Here is a 22298-nt window from a genome sequence, read left to right on the forward strand (position 1 = left end):
ATCAACTATTTTCAAGCTTTTCAAGCCAGTTCCACCCTAGAGTTAATAACCTCAGAGTAGCAGTTTTGAGATTACAGAGTGACTAGAGGCTGACACCATGCTAGCACCAAGCACATAGTAAATAGACAGGTACTTTTTAACCCCACAGTAGTCAACCTCTCCAAAGAATCAAATATTCAAATGCCAACAGAAGTCAGACAGTTAATAATGTGAAATAATGAAGCCAGCAAACAACTAATAATCATTTAAAACTATTATTTCCTTCCTTTAACACACACACACAAACTTGCTGGCTCCCATTCTTCTTGAAACATATATATAGCCTTCTCGATATAATCTTATGGTTTCCCACTTTTGATAGACATAGATGCCAAGAAATACTTTCTAATATAAGATAAAAGAATATACAAGCTCAGTAACAAATGGCTCAGAGTTGGGAAAATGGTGAGAATGATGAAGGGCTGTGTAGACACCAAGGATACAGGCCCTAAGGCAAGGGGGCATCACTACTCAGTTCCAGTGGATCCATGCCAAGATGCCATGATGCCACAATGGAGTGAGGTGCCAGGATCAAGTAACCTTCAGATGTCTTAAGAAGTATGGAAATCCAGGTTATGTTTGTGTCTAAGAAAGATATCTCCCAGTATTTAAAATATTTGCTCAAAAGAATTTAAAGTGGTATGTTAACTCGAAAGAGGGTGTTTCAGACTTGCAACCAGATTTTGACTTCCAGCCTACACTAACCTTAATAAACAATGACAGTTTGGGGTGTTCCTAAGGCTATGTTCCATCTAACTCAGGCCCCTTTTTTTTTTTTTTTTTTTTTTTTTTTTTTTTTTTTTTTTGAGACAGACTCTCACTCTGTCACCCAGGCTGGAGTGCGGTGGCATGATCTCAGCTCACCGCAACCTACTCCGTCTCCTGGGTTCAAGCAATTCTTCTACCTCAGCCTCCTGAGTAGCTGGGATTACAGGAGCCCGCTGGCACACCCAGCTGATTTTTGCATTTTTAGTAGAGACAGGGTTTCACCACTTTGGCCAGGCTGGTCTCCAACTCCTGACCTCAGGTGATCGGCCTGTCTCGGCCTCCCAAAGTGCTGGGATTATAGGGGTGAGCCACCACGCCCAGCCAACTCAGGACCTATTATGTGATTATTTGAACATTATTTTTTCCTTAATTAAATCTTTATAGCTCATTTAAAGTTGAAAAAAATCAGAAAATTATTGCCAACTTAAATTTAAATGACACTCAATAATAATAATGGCTGCTATTTCATTAAGCTTCAACAACTTTACAAGTAGATTTTCTGAGATCCAGAGAAGTAAAAAGGCATGTTCAGCCACACTGCCCATTAGAGTATCAGATCCATAATTCAAATCCAGGTCTTTCTGCCCCTAGAGTCTACATTTTCTACTCATCACTGCCCTTGCATCACACAAATTTCTTCTATCTACCAAGCTTATGAGGCTCTCTCAATAACTTACATATAAATAATCTAATATTAGAGAGATGGTTGACAATAAACAAAGCGCAATGATCTTGGAGCAATTAAACTGGACAGATGAAGAGTGTAAACAGCAGCTTCACTGACCACTCCTGCAGACCTCCTCCCTACCCGTGTGTGTTGACTGAATCTTTCCCTTTACAGATGGAGGCTGTCTACACTCCCCCAGACCCTCAATTCCCTCCCTTCCACCAGGCCCTTCTGGCCTCCTACTTTCTACGCCCTCTCTTGCATTCAATTCCCTCAGTAGGCTGCAATATATTGATAAACTTCTTCCACTCACAAGAACACTTTTGTGCAGGGCATACAACAGGGCATACTCAGCCCATAGAGAACATTTCTCCTAGTAACCTAGGGTTCAAGACATAAAGGATGAGGGAGCACACCTCCACAGCAACCATTTGTCCCCATGGATCTGTTGCTCAAAAGGCCCCAATATATTAAATATCTCTGCCTATGACCCCATCTCTGGGTTACAGCCATCCTGGCCAACCTTTCTTTCCCCGTATTACCTATTGCCCTCCCACCCAATCTTGCTCCCTCCAGTTCAACCCATCAAGTTGGTTTTATTCAACTTTATCACACACAGCAAGAGAACCACATTCGAAGGAAATCATACATTTAGTTTCAGGACATCCAACAAAACATTAAACAGTCTCTTCGGAGCACTGCCTATTCTCGTTTCCTTTAACTTCTGAAGTCTTCCTCTGGGACATGGCCTATAGGAAGAAGATGGTACAGATCTGGCTATCTGAACCTTCTGGGTTCTATGACAAGGCAAGTTGTTTAAAGTTTGGGTTTCTTACTCTTCTGTGAGGAGGCAGGGTAATTACGAACAGCTACTATACCAAGTTACTTTAAAGAATACAAATAACAAACGCAAGCCCCCTAGTACTGCCTGCACATGTGAATGGTACTCATTATTATTATCACAAAATATTAGTTTTCAATTTTAAATCATACTCCTTTTAGCTTCCATCAGTCTCTGAAGAAGCAAAGCCATTGCTTTCACATGCTCTAAGGACATCATGCCTACAATTATCAGCTCAGCAGCTGAGTGGAGACCCCTGGAACCACTCCTCAGGAGTCCTGCACAATTCCCTCTCTTTATTACAGCTTGAGCTCAGACACTGTTATTCTAGCATGCTTGTTGCGATAGCACAACCCAGGTTCTCACCAGTCTCTTGGTCAGGGGCTCTTCTGGTAAGCAATGTGGGGCAATAAAAAAAGTACCAGGCGCAAAATCAGAAGAAAAGGGTTTGAGTCTAGGTTTTACCACTGAGCTGAATAATCCTAGACATGCTACTTAATTACCCTGTGTCTCAACACTATCATCTGTAAAATGAGTACAAGAAATCATAGTTTGTAGGACAATTGTAAAGATGAAATGACATAAAGTAAATATTGTACCACGTTGCTGGACACAGATAAAGAGTAATTGCTCAGCTGCCCTTTCAGTGTTCCAAGGCTCAGCACAATGGGTCCCCTCTTCCAGGTGTCTTTTTCCTTCTCCTGTCTCCCACATTTTTCCACAAAGCCCCCTTACTGCTTTTACCATCATCTATCTGCCCATCTGCCAGCCCAACTTATGTTTCACAGGTATTCAAAATTCACAGTGTTCAGATTCACAGTCAGGATTCTAGGAAATTCCATTCATCTTCATTAAACACAGAAATCCTGGCCCTTCACTGCCCCCAACCCCCACCAAATTTGGGGTGACAGACAAGGCATGATGTTTGCAGAGGATATCCATCAATTCAACTTGGTGTTTCATATGCCTTTTCCCTGTTACTCACAGACTCAACATATTCTATATCAGTTACAAGAATCTGAAAGACAGAGTCTGAATACATGAAGTCTAAGGCAGGGATGGCAAATACGTGGCATAAGCCCTGATCCTCTCTCTGGTACCAGAGCAGGCATCAACAATCAATCGCACTGTTTTCCTGCTGATCCCAGTCAAGGCGCCAAAACCTCTCTCCCGGCTCTCCAGGCAGCTACTATCCAACAGTCAGAGTTGTCATTTGGGATGAAATCTATACATTATTCAGCAATCCTTAAATCAAGCCAGGGCTCTAAAAAAACAACACACAGTATATTTGGTGTCCCTTAGATACCAAAATCCTTGGATGCTCAAGTCCCTTACATCAAGTCGTATAGTATTTGCATATAACCTATGTAAAACATGGTATAATTTAAATCATCTGTAGATTATTTATAATATCTAATACAATGTAAATGCTATGTAAATAGTTGTAATACTATATTATTTAGGGAATGAAGACTAGAAAAAGTCTGTACATGTTCAGTACAGATGCAACTGTCCACTTTTTTTCTGATTATTTTTGATCCACAGGTGGGTGAATCCACAAATATGGAACCCACAGATACCAAGGGCTGACTGTATTATGTATAGCAAAGAATAGTGACCATGTGCATAGTAGTAAGCACTTTAGAGGGAGTGAAAATGTGATCTGAATGGGTCATGCACAACATGCCATGTACCTATAAAATATCCAAACATTACAGCAGAACTCTAACTAAATGGTATGTTTGGTGAATGGCCTGCTCAAATTATAATGTTCTTATACGTTTAAGTAGAAAGCCCTTTACACTTAAATTTACTAAAATCTCTCCCAAAATTATACCTGTATGCATTCTCAGCCTAGTAAGTAGTATGTACTGTATATAATTTTTGGATTGTTAAACAACTTACACAGTTCAAGGTCATCGTGATTTTTTTTTACTGTTTTACTACTACTACTGAAGATGATTATGATACAGAAAAAGTAGGTAACATGCACTGAGTACTCAGTATGTCATGGCACTCAGCTAAATGCCTAATGCAAAATCATTCATTCATTCAAAGCTCATAAGAGCTTTTCTATGCATAAAATACCATTCCTATCCCACTTTTACAAATGAAGAGGCTAAGGTTACTTGTCTAAGGTCATGCCTTTCATCAGTGGCAGAGCTAGGATTTGGACTCAGCCCCTGCCTTAACCATAACACTGTTCTCTAATGATAGATTCCCATAGCCAGGACAGAGAGGTAGGTGCATGGGTTGAATATAAACTGACTCCAGAATTAAAGAAATCAGCGCATACTCAACCCAGACATTTATTTTGGCTAGTAAGCAGTTTGTTTCTCATAAAAGAACAGTGAAATCTAAACTCCCATCAATGAAAGGCCCAGGCTTATAAAGGTGGCCAATTCCCATGTGAAGAAACTGTGCTAATGAACATAATTATTAAAAGAGAACCAGTGAAAGATAAGCAGAGACTGTGATTTAAAACAAACCACACACACACACACACACACACACACACACACACACACACACACACAAAAGGGCAAGAGAGCGAACCACTGAGCTTTAATACACATGGGAATGTCATGAATGAAGAAGACCACACTCCCACGCCTTGTGGAACATGCAGAAGGAAAACAAGATAACTCAAAAGCTATGCTTATTGCTCTTTGGGTTTTTTGTTTTGTTTTGTTTTGTTTTTAATATTAGATCAGTATGTAGCAATAGCTGCTGACTTTAACTATATTTGCATTTATCAAATACCACTGAACTGACCTGTCAATCAAGTCACCTAATTGTGTGTCTCTTACTCTCAGTCCTCCACTCTTAAAGCCACTAGACTGAAGATGACAAAAAGTCATTTCAGATTTGGGCCATGACCCAGGAGGAAATGGCAAACACATCCTAAAGTAGTTAGAACCCCCTGCCCTCAGTCGCACCCCAACGTTCCCTGTCTGCTCCAAGAGCTGAGAAGCAATGCTGGCAGAGGGCCCGCCAAGACCCCACAGCAAAGCAGACACACCCTGCTGGATACCTTCCACTTCAGGGGTCAGCTCCAGGAAACAACCCCTTGGAGTTCTGCCAAATACTGAACCAGCTCAAAAAGAGTCAGATCCCCTTGGGAATAAGCTGTCAATAGTAACAAAGGTGACCAACAAAATTGTTCCCAAATTGTCCCAGAGGCTGTGCCAGCCTAAAAGTGCCTAAGTTTGTAGGGAGGTGGGGCCCCATCCGCCTGGATGCTGGCGTCTGAGTTCAGCTTTCCATCCCACCGCAAAGCTGTCATGAGCCAGAAGGGAAACATTCAATTAAGTGCTTTTCCAAGCTTTATTTCTTTTTTAGAGTTAGAAAATAAAACCAATCAAATATAAAAGAGATAGCAATACTAACCCTGTAAATTACCACAGTCCAGTTCCTGAGAAACTAGCCAGTGCTCACAGATGAAGTCAGATAAGCCTATTAAGAGAGGGAGACAGAAGGGAAACTGCACTGCCTTCAATTGGGTTGTGCAGTTTCTAGCTGGTACAGGCTTCCAATCTCCAGCTCCTCCCCTCCTGCCCTACTCCTCCCAGCCACCCCAGTGCCCCCCAGAAACTAAGACATGGCACATATTCATCACTATCTAAAAGACACTAAACAGAAAGGCTCATTGATATGTTCTTAAGCTAAAACTAGAAGGAGGACCCTCAAAAGACAACTGTATATAACCTGAAGTAGAAGAGTCCCCACAAAAGTTAACAAGCATTTGCCATGTCACAGAAGAAAGAAAATGTTCACTAAATTTTTAAGGCTAACCTCTTTTTTTGCATCATGGATAAACAGTATAAAATAAAATTAATCACAGAAAAAAATGAATACAGGAATGTGGCTTAAATAGAACTTAAATCTCTAACTCTCCAGCTAAAATAATACCCATTTAAAGGAATTCCTGCTGAAAAACTCCTGAAGCCTAAAAGGGTCTCCTGAGTTTAGAGCTTGGAGGGTGATTTTTTTAAAAACTGACATTTAGCAAGTGAAGTAATAATTTCTAGACCCCATTTTAAAATATGTATTTCAAAATAAAGTATTTTTGTTGTTGGTGGTGATGGTTTTGGGGTTTGTTTGTTTGTTTGAGACAAGGTCTCACTTTGTCACCCAGGCTGGAGTGCAGTAGCGCAATCTCGGCTCACTGCAGGCTCGACCTCCCAAGGTTCAGGCACTCCTCCTGCCTCAGCCCCCCAAGTAACTGGGACTACAGGCGCATGCCACCATGCCCCGCTAATTTTTATATTTTTTGTAGAGATGGGGTTTTGCCATGTTGCCCAGGCTGGTCTCGAGCTCCTGAGTTCAAGAGATCTGCCTGCCTCAGCCTCCCAAAGTGCAAAGATTATAGGCATGAGCCACTGCACCTGGCACATAATAAAGTATTTTAAACTTCCATATACAATGATCAGTAAGTCATGCTAATTTCCACTTTAGAAAGTGAAACATTCACTATGAATCTAGATTTTTTTCTATTCTGTCACCCATTTCTAATTTGATAGAAAAAAACACAATTCATTTAAGAACTTCTTATAAATCAAAGATGAAAAATAACTAAGGAAGAAATATTGTTTAATTAATATCTCACACTGCTTCCTGTTGCCTGCTGAGTTTTTCACCATCAATAGCTCTTTTCCTTTTCAATTTTTGATTTTTAAAAATTGAAAAACAGAAAAAAATCAATACACCATCTTACATGAGTCTTCCTGCAATGTGCAAACCACCTTGTTTTTCATATTATAAATATACGTCAAAATTTAGTTTCCTCAACCATCAACAGAGTGAAAAGACAACCTACAGAACGCAAGAAAAGGCGCAAACTACGTGTCAACAGAAGATTAATATTGAAAATATACAAGGAACCCAAGCAACAGCAAAAAAAAAAAATCCAATTAAAATTGGATAAGTGATCTAAATAGATAGCTCTCAAAAGAAGACATACAAATGGCCAAGAAATAGATAAAAAGAAAACTTAACATCAGTAATCATCAGGAAAATGCAGATCAAAACGATAATGAAATTGCATCTCACCCCAGTTAGAAAGACTGTTATCAAAAAGACCCTAAGTAACAAATGCGATGAGGATGCAGAGAAAGAGGAACTCATATACTGCTGGTGGGAAGCAGTATATGAGTACAGCATTACAGTGAACAGTATGGAAGTTTCTCAAAAAACTGCAAATGGAACTACCATTTGATCCAGCAATCCCACTACTGAGAATTTATCCAAAGGAAAGGAAATCAGTATATTAAAAAGGTATCTGCACTCCCGTGTTTGTTGCAGCACTATTCACAATAGCCAAGACATGGACTCAATCTAAGTGTTGAACACACAAATGGATAATATGATATATATACACAATGGAATATTATTCAGCCATAAAAAGAATAAAATCCTGTACTTATGGCAACATGAATGCACCTGAGGACATTACATTAAGTGAAATAAGCCAGGGACAGAAAGATAAATACATGTTCTCAACTAGATAGGAGGAGTAAGTTCTAGCATTCTATAGCATTGTAAGATATTTCCAGATAGCTAGGAGAGATTTTGAATGTTCCCAACACAAAGTAATAATATTTGAGGGGACTGATAAGCCAATTACCCTGATTTGATCACTATACATTATATATACAGAAATATCACTAGATACCCCATAAATATGTATAATTATGTGTCAGTTAAAAAAACTTCTAATTCTTCTATTTTCTTAATAAAAATAGTTTGTATGATGGGTAAAAGCATATTTGCAGAATTTGAAGTATCATTCCAGAATTTAAAGCTTATCTTAATGTTTCTTTCTAATAATATATAATTTTGAAACATTATCATATATGTTTTTCTTTGAATAACTGGGTCAATGAGAATTTCAGGGAAATAAAACACCACCAATCTCTCTGCACTCAAAGACATAGTTCTTGATCAACTCGATTTGTTTTCTTCTGTAATTGTAAGTGAAATACATTTTCTTTCTTTCTTTTTTTTTTTTTTTAGATGGAGTTTCACTCTTGTCACTCAGGCTGGAGTGCAATGGCACAATCTCGGCTCACTGCAATCTCCACTTCCTGGGTTCAAGTGATTCTCCTGCTTCAGCCTCCCAGGTAGCTGGAATTACAGGTGCCTGCCACCATACCAGGCTACTTTTTGTATTTTTAGTAGAGATGGAGTTTCACTATATATTGGCCAGGCTGGTCTCGAACTCCTGACCTCGTGATCCACCTGCCTCAGCCTCCCAAAGTGCTGGGATTACAGGTATGAGCCACTGTGCCCAGCCACATTTTGATTTTCAAATAAATTATTTTATCTTGTCTAAAAAAAAATTAGTTTCTTCAAGTAGATTGAAATGCTTAAAGTATCCAAATACAAATGGGTAAACAGCTCCTAATTTCATAACGGAGTCCATACCCTTGATTATATTTTTAAGTTTAAATGTTACTGAAGAATGGATTAAAAGCACATCAAATCTGGGAAATACTAAAATGTACTAGAAAAACTGAGGTTAGATCTTCACTTGAGATATTAATAAATCCCATTTTCTAGCAAAAGACCTCATACATAGACAATAGTTTCATATACTTCAATATTCCACTGCTGCCTTTAAGTGTCAAGAAATGTGGCCCAGTCTTTCCAATTAAATGAGAAAAACTCCATAAATTAGTCTTTTTATTTCAATCCTCATGTTGCATGCTATTATAGGTTATGTCTCACCCAAAAGATACTGAGACCCTAACCCCCAGAACCTATGAATGTGACCTTATTTGGAAATAGGATGTTTGCAGATAATCAAGGTAAGATGACATCATTAGGGTAGGCTCTACTCAGTATGGCTGTGTCCTTATAAAAACAGAACATTTGGGCACAAAGATACATGCATAGAGGAAGAATGCCATATGAATGTGAAGGCACCGATGAGGGTGATAGATCTACAAGCCAAAGAATGCCAAAGATCACCAGCAAACCACCAGAAACTAGGAGAAAGACATGGAAAGGACTCTCCCTCACAGCCCTCAGAAGGAAGCAACCCCATCAACTCCCTGATCTCAGGCTTCCAGCTTCCAGAATGTTGAGACAAATTTCTGTTATTTAAGCACCCCAGCTTTTGGTATTGTGTTAATGACAGCCCTAGAGAACTAATATACAAACTTCCTCACTCTGACCTTCCATCACCACCACATCCTCTCCTTGGGCCCCCAACTTACTCCTGTTTCTTCTGATCACTTGTATGCTCCCAACTCTTCTCTAACCTCACTCCATACCCTGCTCTGCCAATGTCCCTCAGCCCTGTTTCTGTTCACTGGGTACCACTTGCATTTTGGATAGGGCAGGTCTCTGTGCAGAGCTGTCCCACACACTGTAGGATGTGAAGTACCCCTGATACTCTCATTCCCCCAGCATGCTACAGAGCCCACAGGGAGAACTTCTACTCTAGCAGCTCTAAAGCCACCTGCCCACCAGGGTTTGATTAAAGGTCCCCCCACCTACTGAGTATGATCTCAGTCTGGTCAGCTTGCTGCAGTCTCTTCCTCTGGAAAATGGGAATAAATAATAATTACCCTGCCACGTGTCAGTGAGGATCCAATGAATTAAAGATCCTAAAGTGGCCAGTTATACTGTCATTCATGTTATTAGAGTAACTTAGGAATTAATACCCACTCTATTCTACATGATCACATCCTGACTTTAACTGCCTTAGAACTCTTTTCTGAGGTGTCCTTACACAGGGAAGCCTCAATGAATACATTCACGGGGATGTAACACCTTACCTGGTAATTTTGTGTATAAATTAGTTATAAATCGCCCAAAGCAGTAGGTATGCACTTTTTACAGTTGCAAACAGCAAGACAACTCTGAGCATGGTTTCCATGTGTTCCCCTTCCACACCCACCCTCACTTGAACTCCTATCCATGATTTCCAACTTTACTTCCAATACCTTTCTATCTTTTGCTCCCAGTGATGGTTGCTCTCCAACGTCCAGGGATATACCGATGTCTAGCTCACTTCACCCTGCCCCTTGGAAACATCTCCCAAGCCAGCATCAATCCTTCACTATCCTTGATTAAACAGTTTGCATCCCAAGTCTCTGAACTGGAGAGAGATAGCACTGATTTATGCCATGGGGGCAGAGTCCATGTCTGTTCTGACCATCACATACACCTAGCACCTAACATCACCTAACACAGAGCCTGGGTAAGCAAGTTTTCAGTGATTGTCTGATGAATACATGAATCATTCAATGCATGAATGAATGCATCCAGACATCAGGAATCTGGCTTCCTATGAAATCTCAGCTCTGCACTGACTGGACATAAATGGCTTCCGGGAAAGCCACTTAATCTCTATGCCTAAATTTCCTTTCCTAAGAAATTAGGTGGTTGGGCTTCACTAAAAATATCTTTAGATTTCCGTCCAACTCTAACAGAGCCCAGGAACTTTAATGAGGAGTAAAAGATTTTATTTACTTTTTGAGAAATGTTAGTCAAGGCAAGTAGGAAGGTAAAGATTCTTCTGAAATCACACAACTAGGGCTCCCCCAATGCCAGGCAGCTCCATGTTCCCTGAGAAACAAAAGGCTCCAGGCAGCAGACAAGCTGCAGAAACTAAAGACATCTCTGAGATGCTAAGCACTACAGAGTTTGTCAGCACGGGCTTCTTTCCGTCTTCTTTCAGGAGTCTACCCCGTCCCACCCAAAGCTCCCCCTTTCCAGCTTGAGCAGGATGGGCTCAAGAACTCTCTCCCAGGCTCCAAATCTAACCCAATTCCTCTCCCTGCCATCTGCCTAAGGCTCCCACATGCATATTTGATGATTTCTGGCACATTTCCTCTTTATCTGACATCCTGCAATGCATCTCTCTGCTTCCTATGTTATTTCTATCTCTGGAATAATATTCCTGCAAGAAGCATGTGTCCTTAGGCTGTACTTTACTACCTTTCCCAACTCATCTCCTACCTGTGAATTCCTTGGAGACACAGATCACACCCTCTATTCTCTAGCTTCCCACAAGACCAACGACAGAGCTGGGCAAGCAGCAGCTTCTTAGAAAATACTTGTCGAATGAGTAAATGAAATAACTGACTGATGGAATCAATGAAATAATTGATGGATTTCAGTGTTTTTAAAGTAAAAAGTCATATTCACATATTTCCTGGACAAAGTTACTAAGACTTCCCCTTTCAGGAATACATCCAGAATAAATTAAATTTTAAAATGGCATTTCTATGAATATACTGTTTTCTTAGAACTGAGAACAAAAATTTTCCCTACAATACAATGTGAATGAATAGCAACATGGTCAGTTGAGTAAGATATCCGATTTTCAGGTATCTGTAGCATAATAATATGGCATTGCTTTTGTTTCCTAGTAAAAGCTGACTTCACCTGGAGCCAGGGAAGACAAAAGAGGAATCATCCCCTGGTGTTAGTTATTCCAAGTGCTGAAGCTGGAGAGCTTAGGGGAATCAGAAGAAAATAGGATGATTTTCTCTAAATAGATTGTTTAAATCTACTGATGATTGAAGCGGAGCAGCTTTTTGGAAATCCTGGGACTTACTTGGCTAAGTCTAATTCTGGTCACATCCCTTCCCTGCGGTTTAATAAACTTCAGCTAAAACCAAACTGACTCAAGAATCAAATTATTTGTTCTCCCATGCACTTGCTGGTCACAGTTGGGTACCAAATGAATCACTATCAACAGTCAACCCAACACTGCTGGAGGGAACACATCATGGCTATGCCACTAAAGCTTAATATAGCTTAATGCTACTGGCCCCATTAGCCTCGCCAGCCCAAGAATTGACCTAAATACCCTCATTGGTTCTTAGAAATCATTATTCTTACATATGAACACAACCTTAACATCACTAAAAGTATGGATATTACAGATAAACTGTGTACTGATATAGGAGATAAAACTACAATTGGGGAGACTCAATGAATAACTGTGTATTAATATAAGATATAATTGAGGAGACTCAACAAACAAGGATTTTCTAAGGGGAGACTCAATGAATAACTGTGTATTAATATAAGATATAATTGAGGAGACTCAACAAACAAGGATTTTCTAAAACCTGAAAAGACTGGATCTTCAAACAGCAGAACATTAAAATAGATAATTAGTGTTTATAGTCTGTAACCATGTGGTAACTGCGTATGTCCCCTAACTCAAACGAAACCATGTCAGAACACATGCTACGAGGCAGGGCATTGAGGGGATCTGGGCCTTCACAGTAAAATGTCCAAGGAAAGAAATTCACCTTGAGACTAATAGGTAGGTATATTGTTCAAGCAAAAGAAGCTGTTACAAGGATTCATCCACATTTACTCACCTGGTGACGTCAAAATACTTTAAAGCTAGAGTGCGATTCTGAGTTACCCATGAAAATCCTTCATTCTACAGAAGAGAAACTCAGGCAGAGATGAGGCACCTTATCCAAGCTTACACTGCACTAGTCGGGGCCCACACTAAAACTTAAGTCTCTTAATTTTAGCTCCATGTGCAAAACACAAAACATTAAATTTAAAAGTTAAAAAGGCACACAGCAGGCAGGCAATAAATATTTGCTAATGGCACTGAAAAAACAAAGATGTGGAGTACCAAAACCATCTCAATATACTACCTACTAATAGGATAAGCCAAGTCACTACCTTGACTTGGTCTGACTTGCTCAAAGTAGTCTAGGCTTTATCTCTTGTGGAAGGGATAAAAACCATTCCTTCCAGAATCAGTATAGTGCTACTGGGACAATTATTGAAGCATGCAAGTCGGTGGTGAAACCAAGAGCTTTGTAGCATTCTGAGTAAGGAGTGCATTTGAACAAATCTACCCTTGAAACAGTGCCAGTTTGCAAACACATGAAGTGTGGCTTCAGTGGGGAAATCTACAAAAGGCAGGGATGACTAAGCAACCCAAATAGCTAGAAACACCAGAAACTGTCAGAAGTCTGAGGACCCCAACATGTCTGCACATACGGATAAGTTGGATTTTCCCATCTATTGTTTCTAGTACAAATGGGGGTGGAGGGGCTTTGTATGATTGTGTTGGTTTCTTTTTAAATAAAAAACTTCAGTGGTTTACAAGGATTTTCAAACAATATTTTATTCCGTCCTCCACTCCACTCACTTAAGAAGCAAATTTTGGAACAATCTGACTGAGCTACTGGGCAGACAACTGACCAGACCAAATTTAAGCAATCTACAATGCATTTTTTGATGTTACTTGATTATATATGTCACAAAGGAGGCTCTTAAATCTATAGCTGAACTCTTGGTTAAGCAAACCAAGTCTCAATAATCATGTAAAACACATGTGCTATGTCCCTTAGTGGGCTGTCAAATATACTAACTACTGAATTTTTCCTTAAATTCTGACATCTCTAGCTATTTAACTTTTCTTTCTTTAAAAAAAAAAATTTTGTCTAAAAAAATTCAAGAACATCCACCAAACAGAATAGCTAAAAATAATTAAATAGAAAACCACAATTCACAGATCCCCAGGATAAAATTTCCACAGCATTACAGGTGGAAAGAAAATGCGTGCATACACACACATTTACATAAAGATGTAAAAATATTTATGGCACCCTAAGAAAAAAAAGACAGTGAAAGCAAACAATCCTACCACAGCAGGACAAACCTAATTTTACTATTCTCTTTGCGCAGATATAAAACTAAACAAATGCACTTGCTGGCGGGGAAGGGAGGACAGAGAGCAATTCCCACTTAAACTTGCTTCATTCAGGAGCTAGGTTAACAAACCAAAGCAGCAGAAAAGGCTCCCGTGCAAAACGTAACCAGTCTGAAGGTCCCAAATCGGGAAGAACTAAACTAGGGGAAGGGGGACCCCCGAAGCTCTTGAACAACCCGTTCCCCAAATTTCCATGCCACACACAACAGGAGCTGGGGTCTTCCCTCGGACTCCATTTTCAGGCCGCGTTGTCTGCCTTTCAGGCCAGGCAGGGTGGGCATTTGGGTGAGGCCGGGGTCCCCCACCCACCTTTCCTCCCCGCCCTCTTCATTGTTGACGGACTGTGATGGATCACCTGCCGGGTGCGGGCTCCCGCGGGCGGACGCGCTGAGCGCAAGGACGCGCAGTGACGAGCGCCGCGCGCCTCCCGCAGGACCCGCGCCCCGCGACCCCAACCTGCTGCCCGCCCCCGCCGCGCTCACCGCCACGAAGCCCGAGGAAGAGGCGATGAACACGCGGATGACCATCCTCTCGGTGCGCCCGGGACAGACCCCTTGCCCCCTGGGCTCCGGGCTGGTGTGGACGCAGAGCTGAACCCCGCTACGGGCCGCCGGCAGCCTCTAGGTAAAGCGCTGCCGTCGGGGAAGATCGCTGGGATCTGGCTCCCTCCCGCCGGGTCCGCAGATAAAAGCCCAGCGCCGCCCGGCCGCAGGCTGAAGGGGAAGGAGAGGGAGGAGGAGGGAGCCGGCTGCGGGGCTTGATGGGAGTTGTAGTTTCCGTCTCTCCCTGGAGTGGCTGGTGGACTGAGCTCCCCTCCAGACTGCGCTTCGATCCCGAACAGGCGCAGGTGGCTGGAGGGGAGCCGCAGCCCGGGCAGAAGCTGTGAATTGGGTTGGCAAGGATCCTGGCTTGACGAGGAAAAAGCAAACTAGGCAAAAGGGCTCGGTTCAAAGTCCAGGCTTGGGTTCTGTATTGTGGTTTACTGGTTTGGAGCATCCACACCCAGAAATGCCAACAGACACGATCGAGCTGCGGGCACACATCGTCTCAGGGCCGCTGGCGTACCGGGCAAACCCCAGCTACCTGAAGCAGGCGGGATCGGCGACCCGGGTGCTCGGGAGTTGTGGGCGGTGGGGTTGGGCTCGTTTGTTTGTCCAGTAGCACTGGAGATTGCAGAAAGGTGATTCTTTTGGGTAAATGAGAGGTCTTCTCTCGTCTGTACACACCGAAAATTAGAAACCCAGGTGGGAGCACAACCAATATTTTATTTTTCTTAGCAAAACTGTAATTGTAGTAGGAAAAAATAAATACCAAACGAAATTGGAATCCTTCTATCAACATTGGAAATCAGGACCCTATCTGCCCCACCCCTCCCTACACAATGGCTTCGCCTCTGTGCACTTCATATTTACAGTTCAGCCAAATTTGTGCCTTTTTCAGAACCGCTGCACATTCCAGCGCAGTTTCCCAGGAGGATGCTGTTAAATAAAAAGCTTTTATATAGTTGCTAATAGTTTAGGAATAGTTTTTTATCAAGTGCTTTCTGTTTGACAAAAGCTCAAGCCTCTCTCACAGTTTTGTTGAAAGGAACCAGTTTTCCCTGCTGTACTGTATTTACTTTTTTCCTTTCAACACGGGAGTTTAGCAGAGGTCTGGGAACAATGTTAATTAAGAAAAAGTAAGAAATTAGATGATGAGGTCTCTGGCTCTTTGATACATTTCTTGCACAAAGAGCAATCATTATGAAGTATTTTTTAGAGCAGTTATGAATATTTCAAGCTTATAGCCTTTCCTCTTGCTTTTCTTAAAGCCATTTCTGTAGGAGGAATCTTTTTAAATTTCCTTCAATAATAGAAGAGACAGTCCTAATGGGACTTTATTTCTTCTTCGTGTTTAAAATTTTAAATAGAAGTTTTGCTGTCTTTCATATCTCTCGGCAAATGTACTTTAATTTTGCTACCATAAATGTGGAAATGCATGTTTATAAAGTAGAAAATAATTTTCTTAAAAGTAGATGCCATATTTCCAATATAAATGCAAGTCTTTATGAAAGTCAGCATTTTCTTCAGTTTGGAAATATTCAGCTATGAAGATATAGTTAAACTCAAATAATTGGAACTCAGAGCCTACTCTGCAAAAGGTAGAAGAGTGGATAAAAAGTTGAACAAGTCATTTCTCTGTCAGCAGAGCACCTATTGTCTGGGAAAGAAAAAGACAGAAACAGAAATAGTGACAGAACAAGACACACTGTACTAATACAGTGTTGTGTGGATGTAAAGGAAAAAGGTGGCCATTATAGAAGGTACTTTAAAGATGAGTAGAATTTCTGTCTGCAGATAGGGAGGATGCAGGGTGAGACTATTCAGGGTGTGTGAGAACAGCAAGGAGTTGGTTTTGCTTCAGAAAGGAATATGAGGGGACTAGAAGAGGACAATGCTGAAAAAGTAGGTTTGAATGAATGCCAACAAAGGACTTTCTCACTGGGTTATCTCCTCAGCTCCGTGGGATTTCTGCTCCTTTCCTCTGATTCTAGAGGTTGTAAGGGTCCCCAAAGCCCTGTGCATACAGCAGGGCCTAACCCTCTGACCACAGCTCATTGATCTAGGAGTGAGCACCTGAGCCAGGCAAGGCCAAGCAACATTTCTACCCTAAAGATTCAGAATTGGAACTGGGAAAACAAGAGAGCTTGAATTTGTGACATGGAAGCTCAGAGCTTCCAACATGAGAATCAGGGAAGCTGAAGAAGCTAGTCAGTAGAAAGAGAACAACAGAGAATTTGTAAAAAAGAGTTGAAGATAATAGCTCTAAGTTTGAGAAAAAGTCCTGACAATACTGTAATCTAAGGGTCCTCAAACTATGACCTGCATGTCAAATGCACGTGGCTGCCTGCTTTGTAAATAAAGTTTTATTGGAACACATTCCTCTTGGTATTGTCCATGGTAGACTGACAGAGGTCGTATGGCCCACAAAGCCTAATACATTTACATCTGGCCTTCACAGAAAAAGTTTGCCAATCTCTGATCCTGTTCAACCTGTTCGTATATCCCTGCTCTTGAGGGCTGTGTAATTTCCCTGTATCTATAAGTTCCTCATCTTGCTTAAGTCACCTGAAATAGTTTTTGTTTCATGGAACCAAAAGTGCCCTGAGAAGCTCATAAGCATTCTGTGTCCAGATGCATTCTGAGGAACAGAAGGATATAATCAGAACTATACTTAAAGAAGAATCCTCCATTTTTTCCACCCTGAATGAAAAGGTTCACCTTTCGACCTTGTATGCAGGAGAAAATATGTTAGCAATCCAGTAAAACAGCAAGGCCAGTATGGAGTTGAGACCCAGAGTTAGTAAACAAAGTGGAAGAGTAACAGAGCAGAACGCAATCTAGGATATAAGATAGAGGTCCAAGATCAACACCAGGTTATCAGACCACAGAGAGTATTAGACGCCAGTCTGACAAATAAGGTCTACAGATAGAGCGGGTAGCCAAAACTGAAAGATAAGACTAAGAAAATTGAGCAGGTCATTAGGCTTGAAGAAAGTGGCTCCTGTGTTGCCTAGGACTTTATCCCCTTTACAAGTCCTGATAGACCATATGGCTAGAATGTTTTAAAGTAGGGGTTCTCGACCTTTTTTGTGTGTGGGAGGAAGAGGAGTGCCAAGGACCCTTTAGTAGTCTGATGAAATCTATCAGTGGTTTCTCAAAAAAAAAGTTTCTGAATATAGAAAATTTGAAAGTATAAGGTTACAAAGGAAACTATACTGCAAAACAATTACCAAAATGTTAAAATTTTGATATGATAATATGTATGATTCTTTATTAATGTATTAAATATTAAGATTGAGTGGTGGATCAAATGGCCGTCATGATTTTGAAATAGTAATGGGAAAAGATAAAATTTTGAGATATTTGCAATCATTGGAAAATATTAAAATCCCTGTAATTTCTATTGGTAACAAAGTCACAGTGTTGCTGCTATTACAATGGCTTATTAACTACATTCATAATTGAAGGAATTGGTAAATTTCAGTTAGAGTTTAGTGAAAAGATAAAGATGTGATTTTTTTTTCTCATTCAAGTCCATGAACCCCCTAAATTCTATCAAGTCCCTTTAGGCTGGGGGTGAGGGGAGATCCAAGAACCCCAGGTTAAGAAATCATGATGTCTGAATACATCTAAATCTACAGAAGCCTATTATTTTGCCTAAGAAGAAAATATGGAAAGAGATAAGAAGGAGCCATGAAGAGTCCCTTGGAGATCGCCTACATTTAAGAATTGGAAGAAGAACAAGGAATTAAAAATAGTAGAGGAGCAACCAGAATAGTACAAAACTGAAAGAGTATACTGTCACAGAAACCAAGAGAAGAATTTTAAGTTTCAAAATGTAGAGACTACATAAGAATGTTAGCCTGAAAGTCAAGAAAGATTATATTGAAAATAGAGACTTTCCTTGGGCAAATTTTATCACCTCCATAAGCCTCAAGTTTCTTGTCTATAAAATGGGTATAAATAATGGCTATCAATCAGTATTCTAACGATAATTGACTACCCTTAGGATATTATTTAAGTCATGCCATATAGTGCCTGTCAACCCACAGCCCTTCTAAAGGAAACTCTCAGGCTACCTGGTCACAGATATTTGGAATATTTGGACCACATTTGTGTACTTCCCCTGGCATGACCTATTGCAGCTTGTAATTTACAACATATGTGACCAGGTTGGAAAATACATGCAGGTCCTTCAAATTCCTCTTTTAGGAATTTATAGTTAGAAAATTTAAAGACTAAGGCAGTTAGCAATAGAATAAAGGGGGATGGTATGAGGCTGGGATAGGGTTGGGATGAGAAGCTTTGAGCAAGTTGAGGCAATGAAGGGACTGAAATGAGTAAAAAGAGGAAGCTAGTCTGTGGCCCAAGGAAAAGGAGTCACTATGTAGTGAGAAGCTGAGACACTAACAAGGAGGCTGACAGCTGTCTTGCTTCCAGTCTCAGTTCAAGTCTGCCATAGTTCCTGCCCTTGAGTTGCTGTTTCATAATCCCCCTGCTTTATCTTGAGCTAGTTTAAGTGGGTCTATTTTCTTTCAACTATTAAATCCTGACCAGAATACCTATGTGAAGCGTGGGTAGTAACTCATGCTTCTTTAGGGATCAGGCAGGTGATATTGATTAGGGAGGTGAGGAAGATCCAAGTGCAAATATATTCACTTCGTGCAAAGGGTGGGCACCATGAGGACTGTAGCTGAAGTATTCTGGTTTTTGAATGTTGGCTTGATTTTTAAAAACTGAGCCCACTAAACTCAGGTTTGCTCACTAAACTCCCCATCTACAGGCACAGCCCTATGGGCCTCCAGGTTTCTCTCTCCATTGTAAAGCACTGAGCCCAGGGTTTGGCACCCAATAAATTCACAAGAAGCACTAGCTGTTATTATGGTAATAGTTTATTATCATTACTGACCTTTGTGAGAGCGCTTCCAGTAGAGGGGTGGAGACAGAAGCCAGATTGCAGTGTCTTGAGGACTGGAACCCGATGAGGTAATAGAGGCAATGATACATCCTCCATCTCTCCTCTTTGGAAATTTGATGGTAGAGGGAGAGATCAAGAGCAGAAGCTATAAAGGGAATCAAGGAACATAAATATCCTTCATTAAGTTTTATCTACAGATTAAATAAAGAGTTATTTTAAGCAGTTTGAAGTCTCAACCATCCCAATTTTATTTTTATTTATTTACTTATTTAGAGACAGAGTGTTGCTGTGTTGCCCAGGCTGCTCTTGAACTCCTGGCCTCAAGCAATCCTCCTGCCTCAGCCTCCCAAAGTGCTAAGATTACAGGTGTTAGCCAGCACACCTGGCCCAGATTTTAATTTTAGAATGGAATTGAATCTGACTGATAATTTTGTTCTGTTAGGGCTGCCCTGTTCTTAACTAATATTACCTGACTCCCCAGGGATTTAACTTTTCAAGGGACTTCACAGTGCACAAACCATGCTTGTCACAATCCCTTTCCTATTCCAAGTGGTTGCTCCTTCAAAAGCTGAGTCAGCACCTTTGGCTGTTAGTGGGTGATAGATTTGTGGGAGAGGAGGTTAAGGGAAGGGGTAGGCCAGAGGGGTTGAGGAATGGGAAGCCACACCTGCATTAATGTCACAGCTGTATGACCTTAGGCAGCTGGTTTAACTTACCAATACCTCATCTTCCTTATCTTCCTGGTTGTTGCAGGGCTTAATAGAGATGATGTATGTACAGTGGTTTTTGACACCATGCCTGGCACGTAGTTAGGACTCAGTAAGTGTTAGGTATTATTAATTACGCAAAATAAATCAGGGAAGGGCCTGCATTCACACAAAGCATATAAGCCCTATAAATATTTGTTTCACGTGTGTGATTTTAACTTTCTAAATAACAAGTATCTGGTTTTGTATAAGCCTGTTTGTACAGCGCCATGTTCAATTAAAGTACTTAACAAAGTCTTTTTGATGTTATCGAAGTTTAGAGGCCATAATTAAGATAAAAAGAATATATGTGAAATGAAGCAGCAATAAAGTCAAATAATGCAGCTTGAATTTCATAAAAAGAGAATTTATCTACTGCTTTATGTTGTTTCATCAGGCCAATTCTGTCTATTCTTGATCAAATAAAATCTTAATTAACAGGAACCCTACTAACCAATCCCTGAATTAAATGGAACTTTCAACATTCATGATTAAGGAATGGAAGTAAATTATGTGTGTGTGTGTGTGTGTGTGTGTGTGTATGTGTGTGTATGTGTGCGTATATGTATGTGTGTGTATATATATATATTTTTTAATAGAGACATGGTCATCTTGCTCTGTTGCTCAGCTTGGAGTGCAGTGGTGTGATCATGGCTCACTACAGCCTTGACTTTCAGGGCTCAAGTGATCCTCCCACCTCAGCTCCCTGAGTAGCTGGAACTACAAGCATGCGCCACCACACCTGGCTAATTGATTTATTTAATTTTTTTGTAGACACAGAGTCTGTGTTGCCCGGGCTGGTCTGGAACCCTGGGCTTAAGCAGTCCTCCCGTCTTGGCTTCCCAAAGTGCTCAGATTACAGGCGTGAGCCATGGAGCCCACCCAGGACATATTCTTGAATCAGTTCACATTCCCCTCAACCAGTAGGGTTCTTTATCCTATCTGACAGGAAACAAACAAACAAAAAAAACACCAAAAAACAGAAAACACTTTCATTCCCCCAGCACCTCATTCTTACTGGAAAAGTCAGCAAACTGAAAAAGATAAGAGATGGAAGAGAGGTGACTGGCACAGCTGCCATCCTGCAACTATAACAAGGAAGCTTTGAGATATGCTGGTAGGGTAACCACTGGATAAACTGAAGCCCTTGTGTGCAGTTCATTTCTTGCAGCTATATTCACTCAGTTTCTGCCAGATGCTATGCTAGATGCTGGGGTTTCAGCAGTAAATCAAACACAATCCCTACCTTCATGGAAATTATGGCCTAATTGGGGAAGATGATACTGAACATATTGTTACAAGTATGCTTGGCGCTTAAAGGAAAATATCAGATATTATTTTTTGTTCTTTATTTTTATTTTGTTTTTTAATCTTGTAGGACTCTCCTAGCCATCTTTTTTGGTTAATATATATCATCCATATATTAACCAAAAATATTATAGATATTTTTGTTTTTGATTAATATATAGATGGTATATATTTATTTTATAGATGATATATATATATATGATATACTATATATAGTATAGATGATATATATATACGCTTTTCCAAGATTGCATTCCAGGTCAGGAGATGACAACACTATAAGAAAATAAATATTCGATGTTGATTATTGCTGAAATAGTTCTAGGCAACACAAGTTACAGGGATTTCCAATACTCTACATTTTGGTTTTATTAGTTCACCACTTTGTAAATGATTACCATGTTATAATAAACATAAAATTTGCATTTAGGTTATTGTTGAATTCAGAAACTATTTTGATTCCTCATAAATACACTGCTAATGAGTTTTTAGAATTCATTATAATTTCTCATTATGCTAGGCATAAAAGCCATTTAAAGTAATTGCAATAGAGGAAGTATAAGAAAATGTTTACATACAGACACAATTAGAGAAAATAGAAAAGTCAGGTTAAACAAAGTGTTATTATTTATGTAGTAATTATTTTTATTATTCTTTTTCCTGTGATTTTTGAGGGGCCTACTGAATGGAAATTATGAACATTTGCTTTTAGTGCTTTTTAACACCATAAAGAGTTTAAAAAGAACAATTAAGTCCTTGCCT

General features: G+C 40.3%; 1 protein-coding gene across 1 annotated transcript in view; it reads right to left on the reverse strand.

Moving 5' to 3' along the window:
* Nucleotides 1-14855, reverse strand: part of SH3BGRL2 (SH3 domain binding glutamate rich protein like 2) — a 75866-nt gene extending 61011 nt beyond the window's left edge. The window contains exon 1 of the mRNA XM_003258265.3: nucleotides 14505-14855. Coding sequence (XP_003258313.1) covers nucleotides 14505-14549 — 45 coding nt within the window. The 5' untranslated portion in view covers nucleotides 14550-14855. The remainder of the gene's footprint in view (nucleotides 1-14504) is intronic.
* Nucleotides 14856-22298: the final 7443 nt, after the last annotated feature.

Source organism: Nomascus leucogenys, chromosome 18 (assembly GCF_006542625.1).
Source record: "Nomascus leucogenys isolate Asia chromosome 18, Asia_NLE_v1, whole genome shotgun sequence".
In the NCBI taxonomy this organism is placed as follows: domain Eukaryota; kingdom Metazoa; phylum Chordata; class Mammalia; order Primates; family Hylobatidae; genus Nomascus; species Nomascus leucogenys.